The 7,500-nt window shown below is 39.9% G+C and overlaps 3 protein-coding genes across 4 annotated transcripts in view; 1 reads left to right on the top strand and 2 right to left on the bottom strand.

Annotated features, from left to right (window-relative positions):
- Positions 1 to 3,862, bottom strand: part of LOC111337284 (uncharacterized) — a 4,299-nt gene extending 437 nt beyond the window's left edge. Inside the window, exons 1-3 of one of the 2 annotated variants that reach the window (XM_022943568.2) lie at positions 3,641 to 3,862; positions 2,322 to 2,373; positions 1 to 1,953 (exon numbers count right to left, since the gene is read on the bottom strand). The exon at positions 1 to 1,953 is cut by the window's left edge and continues 437 nt beyond it. In XM_022943568.2, the coding sequence (XP_022799303.2) occupies positions 371 to 1,953; positions 2,322 to 2,373; positions 3,641 to 3,664 (1,659 nt within the window). In that variant the 5' untranslated portion in view covers positions 3,665 to 3,862 and the 3' untranslated portion in view covers positions 1 to 370. The remainder of the gene's footprint in view (positions 1,954 to 2,321; positions 2,374 to 3,640) is intronic. The other variant, XM_022943570.2, reaches the window with a different exon arrangement.
- A 767-nt stretch (positions 3,863 to 4,629) lies between these two features.
- Positions 4,630 to 6,284, top strand: LOC148736522 (uncharacterized). The gene has a single exon (XM_088754361.1). It carries the CDS (start codon positions 4,678 to 4,680, stop codon positions 6,088 to 6,090), a length of 1,413 nt encoding a protein of 470 aa, XP_088610487.1. The 5' UTR covers positions 4,630 to 4,677; the 3' UTR covers positions 6,091 to 6,284.
- LOC148736521 (uncharacterized) overlaps positions 6,269 to 7,500 on the bottom strand; it is a 1,998-nt gene continuing 766 nt past the window's right edge. Inside the window, exon 1 of the mRNA XM_088754362.1 lies at positions 6,269 to 7,500. This exon is cut by the window's right edge and continues 766 nt beyond it. Within this exon, the coding sequence (XP_088610488.1) occupies positions 7,136 to 7,500 (365 nt within the window). The 3' untranslated portion in view covers positions 6,269 to 7,135.

The following is a 7,500-nucleotide window of genomic DNA, read 5'->3' as shown; positions in this document are numbered from 1 at the left end:
ACACGGCAAAAATCAAAACCAAACGAAATGAAATATAATTCTGGACTAGAACCGACCGCCTCTCTAACCAGGGGCCTTTTCTTTTTTCTTTTACTGGGAGAAAAGTCTGATCTGTGCAAAAGGAGTAGGGTAGCTCCGTTAGTTGTGTTTTAAAAAAAAAGAGCTTAACTGATCCTCCAGAAAGAAAATTGCCACCGAATTTTTTCCAACCGAATTGAATGCGCCCCTATATCTCATTGAAGCACTGCGCTTTTTGTTCCTCGAAAGAAGTGAAGCATGGGAAGACATGGTCGTTTCTAGTTTTATCTCTAGTCATATTTAATACAACTTTATATCTGGTCCTATTATCAGTGTTGACACTCCAACCCAATTAAGGCCTCGGAAGCTCTGCTGCATTTTCTATCTCTTTGACCATCTCTAAGAGGTCCTGAACGGCATCTGTCCTCTCAGGTGTCGGTGAAAGAGGCTCGGTAGTAGGGTTACGAGGAATGCCACCAGCCAAAAGAACTTGGCCATTGTTAACAGCAATGATATTTTCCATTCCAAAGCTTTCCTCCTCTCCACTTTTCTCGCTACTTTCTTCACTGCCTTCCTCGTTTCCATTTTTTTCGCCACTTCCTTCCTTATCAATTTCAGTGCTGCTTTCCTTCTCCTCGTGTCCGTTACTGCTTCCCTCCTCTCCACTTTCTCCGCTGCTGCCCTCCTCCTCATTATCTTCGCTACTTCCTTCGCCCCCACTTTCTTCTGTGCTTCCTTCTTCTCCATGTACTTGGCTACTTCCCTCCATTCCACTTTTTCCACCGCTTCCTTCCATTCCATTCTCCCCACTGCCTTCTTCCATTCCACTTTCTTCGCTGTTTCCTTCTATTCTATTTTCTCTACTGCTTCCTCTCATTCCACTTTCCCCACTGCTTCTTTCACTTCCATTTTCATGGCTGCTTCCTTCCATTCCATTTTTTCCACTGCTTCCTTCCAATCCATTCTCTCCACTGCCTCCTTCCATCCCACTCTCTTCGCTACTTCCTTCCATTCCATTTTCTCCACTGCCTCCTTCCATTCCACTTTCTCTACTGCGTCCTTCACTTCCATTTTCATAGCCGCTTGCTTCAATTCCATTTTCATGGCTACCTCCTACCATTCCATTTTCTCCACTGCTTCCTTCCATTTCATTCTCTCCACTGCCTCCTTCCATTCCGCTCTCTTCGCCACTTCCTTCTATTCCACTTTCTCCACTGCTTCCTTCATTTCCACTTTCTCCACTTTTTCCTTCCATTCTATCCTCTCCGCTTTTTTCTTCTATTCCACTTTCTCCACTGCTTTCTTCATTTCCACTTTCTCCACTATTTCCTTCCATTCTATCTTCTCCGCTTTTTTCTTCAATTCCACTTTCTCCACTGCTTCTGTCTATTACACTCTCTCCACTGCCTCCTTCCATTCCACTCTCTCCACTGCTTCCTTCCATTTCACCTTTTCCGCTGTTTCCCTCCATTCCACTCTCTCCACTGCTTCCTTCCATTCCATTTCCTCCACTGCTCTCTTCCATTCCATTCTCTATGTTGCTTCCTTCCATTCTGCTCTCTCCGCTACTTCCTTCCATTCTATTTCCTTCACTGCCTCCTTCCATTCCACTCTCCCCACTGCCTCCTTCCATTCCACTTTGTCCGCTACCTTCCTCCTCTCCACTTCCATTATTCTCCCCATGACTACCAGAACTTCCCTCCCCTGTACTTCCGGCACCACTGCCCGACTCATCACTTTCACCATCCCAACTAAAGTATTTTTCACTTTCTTCATTGACGTCAATTCCACTTCTTTTCCCGCATTCCTCAACATCGTAATTTCTTTCAACTAGGCTTGGCTCTTGTCCGGCATATGTACTCTCTCGACGAGGGAGTGCCCAGTAATCCCTAATCGCATTACTGAAATAGTCATGCCAATTCACAGGTAAAGCTGCTAGAAAAAAAAAAAAAAAGAGGTGGAATGTTATATATTTGAATTGTCTTTCAGATGTTTATTATTGAACAACGAAAATTATGAACTCAAATAGATTATAAGAATGTAGATTTTCACCCAAAATGAATAAGTGGTAGTGATTATTCATGTGGGGCTTTTCTACGACAGCTTTGGTGGAAATTATCATCAGAGTAAAGTGACTAGGTGTCAGTATAGTAAAAGAGTTTCAGTCTTCAACCTCTGTGACTTTCCAATCAAAACTGCAGATGTCTGTAAAAATTAAAACCAGACCAACCGTAAAATACATGTTTGGGATTGCTTAGCCCAGAAATTACTCAATTATGTAGGAAACAAAGATTTTCGCTTACTTGTTGGTGGCAAATACCATAATGCAAGTAATGTGGAGGTTAACAGGACAAACTGAAACAAGGCAAAATAAAATTGTTAAAATATTAGTTTCTGGTTAATTAACAGCTCACTTTCACTTCGAAAAACTCTTTAACAGACACAAAAATGTTTATTCTTAGAGAGACCAATCACATCTTGAGGAAAGGCACAGCCATTGTTACAATCATTAGCTGACCAATCGATCAATTTTGTGGCTTCAATTGACAACGGCATGGGTATCTTTTCTTAGTTTATATAAATGACTTGCACACGAAAAAAGGAAAACATCTAACACGATAACTAAAAACAGTTGGTCTCGTTTAGCGAACTACAGTGAATATTTGGTTATATCAAGCGTTAGCCCTTCGTCAGAGCCCTGACGAAGGGCTAACGCTCGAAACGTCAGCTTTTTAACTCATTAAGGTGGCCAATTTACAATTTCAACTTAGTTGATACAACCAAATTACCTTGTTACCCCCACCGACGCAGCACCTCAGTTTCTTTAGAAACTTTCAGCCTTTATACAATGCATATTCCTTTATCAGCTTTTAAAGTCCTGCGCCCTCATGACGAACGCATTCTTACTAAAACAGTTTCGTTACCATGGAACTTTGCCCGACCAAGGGTGATTAGCCTATTTCTACTTCTGAAAGAGTGAAAAGTCTTTAAAAGAGGTTTATCTTACTCTCTTTGTTTTTTGTTTTTCTGAGACAGAAAAACGTAAAAAAATAATAAAACTAACCTACAAAATGTAAAAATAGCTGCGGGCAAAATAATGCTTTCTGTTAAGCAGACAGAATTGGCTATAGCGCTCTTATTTGTAATTTAAGAAGTCAAGCTAGCTTTTCACACAGAATTATGAGGAGTTGTGCTAGAATCAGAGCGGAATAAAATTAATTGCTTTTGTCTTAAAATCTCACGTAAAAAGCAATGTTCAATACAACGCCATTCAGAGGACAAGGGCATCTCAACTGAAAGAAAATAAACCCTCTTCAAAAACAAAACCTCCGTGAAAATAACAGCGATACACCGGCTGAAGAAGACCAGAAGTATGCAATAGAGACATTTCGATCCACGTCTTAAGTGACTACATTGTAAGACCAACGATAGTACTTTAATTTCATCTTTGAAACTGTGGTAATCTCACTTCACAAACTGCCATGATAATGAAATCATCTCGTCAGAGTTCGCAGTTTTACGCTCGTATCAGATGATAGCTGAGGAAAGATTGCTGGAACTACGTTTATGATAAGTTTGGTGTAATGGGTACAATTTAAAGATTTAAAATCTTTCTTCTTACCGCAATACACAGAATGGTCTTCATCTTCTTTTCGGTCGAGTCTCTGCCGGTTGTGAAATCAAATTCAATACCTAACTCGCCAGCAGACAGTTGAATCGAGTCTCTGCCGGTTGTGAGATCAAATTCAATATCTAACTCGCCAGCAGACAGTCGAGTCTCTGCCGGTTGTGAAATCAAATTCAATACCTAACTCGCCAGCAGACAGTTGAATCGACAAGCTAACTGCGGTCAAGTGAAATCTCAACTTATCGACCGTTTCCATGGTGACATGTCATTCTCAGCAGTCATATCTGTCTGTTAGGGCAAAGTTTTACGTCTTATCGATGTAAACAAACTAAGTTTACAACTCAATACTTCAAAGAAGGGGAGCTGAGTAATAGACCTGGGTGCTAGAAGGGCGAGGCTACTAACTGAAATGAGCTCGAGTTGCTTTCTTCAGAAACCGATAAGGCCAGGATCACAAACAAATTTTGGATTTTTGCAAAAGTTATTTGTGCATCTAATAATTTAACGGAGTTTGTGGTTGCTTTTCATATAAAACCTTTTCAAAAAAGGTGCCTACAAAAAAACGACGATTAAAAAGTATTTTTTAAATGGATTGGAACTGGCTAAGTATCACATTACTTTTACATAAAAATTAACGGTCAGGTGATCTTTTTATATTTTTTTTTTTATTTCGAATGACATTAGATTTTGTTAGACATTTAAGAATAAACACTAGCGAGAAAAACACACAACGTTTCGATGACTCCATGTCATCATTCTCAAGTGAGAAGAGAATAAAAATGAATAGTTAATTTATACCGTACGAAGGTGGCAAACGTAAAAAGTTTAAAATATTTAAAATATTTAAATAAATAATTGCGCGTGTTAAGTTCATAAATGTAAACTATTAAATAAATAGTTTCGCGCGTATGGAATCCGATTGTTTGTTCATAGAGGGCTTCATCTCCTTTATGAAAAGCATTTCATGAACTAAACAGTCCAGTTTCCCGGTGCACTTTTTAAGTACGTTGAAATGCTTGGTCAGGTCGCCGATGGTTTGCAGGCCGAATCTATCGATGAGACCTATCCTATCTGCCACCGGCACTTACAACTATGCCCTCGCCAAGTGGCTTGATGACAAACTGAAGCCCCTGTCAAGCAATCGCTACACAATATCAGATACCTTCTCCTTCGCCGATGAGATTCAAAACCTAGTCATCGACAAGAAGGACATTCTGGTATCCTATGACGTCACGTCACTATTCACTAATGTGCCGCTTCAAGAAACGATCGAAATCATCGCTGAGAAGGCGTTCGCTGACAACTGGTTTAATACTACACACGACCTCAGCATTACAAAGCCTGAACTGGTTCAACTTCTAGAAGTTGCAACTATGAATCAACTATTCCAATTTGATGGCAATCTTTACGAGCAGACCGACGGTGTGGCCATGGGTTCTCCATTGGGCCCACTTATGGCAAACGCATTTCTCTGTTCTATCGAAGAGAAACTAGATCAAGACAACAAGCTCCCTGAATTTTACAGAAGGTACGTGGATGACACGTTTGCTATTGTCACAAGTGTACCAGCGGCAGAAGATTTATTATCAACGCTAAATAACTGCCATCCGTCCATACACTTCACCATGGAGCTAGCATCTGGAAACAAGTTACCTTTTGTCGGTATGGAAGTGCTCAAGAAAGGCTGTAAACTAGAAACTAGTGTTTATCGGAAACCAACAAACACAGGCCTATTGCTTCATCACCAGAGCCACGTCGATAAAAGATACAAGAAATCACTACTTAAGACCATGTTGAATCGTGCATTCCGCCTGTCGTCCACATGGGAGTCCTTCCAATCTGAATGTGATCATCTAAAGATGATGTTTACAAACCTCAAGTATCCCGACCACCTCATTAATTCCACCATCCCTCACTTTGTCACCTCAGTTAGGTCGGAAAACCCTGTAGTGCAAGCTCAATTATCCGTCAACGAAAATGCTGTTCACCGAGTGGTTTTGCCTTTTAAAGATCAAAAGTCAGCTGACGCAGTGAAAAGGCAATTATCAGATCTAAGCAACAAAATCGATCACACCCTTCATCCCGTGTTCAAGAGTCGCAAAATCTGTGAAGATCTCAGAGTACGTGAGCCTAAACCTCCTATAGTTAGCCAACAATGCGTTGTATATAATTATAAATGTGATCTGTGTGATGCAGAGTACGTCGGGTACACCAGCCGGCATTTACATCAACGTATTAATGAGCACCGTAATTCGGCCATCGGCAAACATCTAAATAACGACCACGGCCTACAAACCATCGGCGACCTGACCAAGCATTTCAACGTACTTAAAAAGTGTACCGGGAAACTGGACTGTTTAGTTCATGAAATGCTTTTCATAAAGAAGATGAAGCCCTCTTTGAACAAACAATCGGATTCCATACGCGCGAAACTATTTATTTAATAGTTTACATTTATGAACTTAACACGCGCAATTATTTATTTAAATACTTTAAATATTTTAAACTTTTTACGTTTGCCACCTTCGTACGGTATAAATTAACTATTCATTTTTATTCTCTTCTCACTTGAGAATGATGACATGGAGTCATCGAAACGTTGTGTGTTTTTCTCGCTAGTGTTTATTTTTTTATTTCATTCTATTTTTACGCGGCGCGGAGTCTTTTTCAACTTGTTGCTAAACACAAAAATTCGGTCGAATTGGCAAACATAACACTACTATGCACGATAGAAGCGATCTTAAGAAATGTCTCTTTAAGATTCAGAGAAAACTTATTGTTAGTTTAGTATTTAAACCTTTTAAATTTATCATTCTTCTTGACTTGATAATGGTGTTATGTTAACGTCGAAACACAACCAAAATCCTCAACCACCCTTGGCGATAAATAATTACCGGTCCTTGCAAGACCGACATTACGAAATATTCTCAAATGAAAGTGCAAGCGATTCTCAACTTTCATGGAAGAACAATCAAATTGACGTATAAGTCAAATGACGGAGTCAACTAATCCTATTTCAGAAAAACAACACGGACAACGATCCTCTCCACGGGGGCTTTCAGGGAGAAATGTGAAAGAAACTAAAAGATCGCATAAAAAAAAAAAAAAAACACTGAAACAAGACCTAAACAAGCTTGAAAAGTTCAAATAAAATTTTGGCATGTACTAACCAATGAGTGGATGTTCTATGCTGAACCTGATCAGGCATTCGTTTTTTGTTAATTTGGTACTGTATGACATTTTTTACAATAAACATGACAGTTTAGAAATTCACCGCTCTTATTTCCATCTCGGTTCTCTTCAGAAAGTGATGATGTCCCGTCCGGCCCTGTGCCTCCCGTTCATGCGAGGAGGTGACTGACACGAATATAAAATCCATTCAAATTCGACGCGTAACACTATTCATACCACCAGGATACTTTGTTCACCATGACGCAGTTGTTAAATTCGTCATTAACGTTGTCTTATAACATTACCGAGCCGTGGACATCAGCTGTTGCAGAAAATGTACTTTACCGTTTTACCGTATTCCCTGTAAAATGTCAGGGGATAAAAAGCGTCGCTTAAAAACGCAAAGGCGATACTGAATCTCTTCCAGAAAAATCCAGCCTCGGTTGTTGTACAAATCTCGTACACGGCTTCAGTAAATTTTACAATGTACCAAGGTAGAATTGTAAAGAAAACTGGCAAGTAAAACTTTGCCGCTTTTTTAACATATTTCTTAGCAGTCAAGGCGTTGCGAACTTTTTCAAGTTTGGCTTTTTCTCTTAGTTGTGGTAATTGGCTTGACTCATCCGGCGCAATTCTGGATCTGTTTTTGAGTTTACGGTATGTTAACCAGATAACGAAAAGAA

Source organism: Stylophora pistillata, chromosome 3, assembly GCF_964205215.1.
Source record: "Stylophora pistillata chromosome 3, jaStyPist1.2, whole genome shotgun sequence".
Taxonomy (NCBI): domain Eukaryota; kingdom Metazoa; phylum Cnidaria; class Anthozoa; order Scleractinia; family Pocilloporidae; genus Stylophora; species Stylophora pistillata.
The sequence above is the reverse complement of the archived record's forward strand: the minus strand, read 5'-3'. Positions and strand labels throughout refer to the sequence as shown.

Coding starts and splice junctions, on each gene's coding strand:
- LOC148736522 (XM_088754361.1), top strand. CDS start 4,678: ATGGTTTGCAGGCCGAATCTATCGATGAGACCTATCCTATCTGCCACC.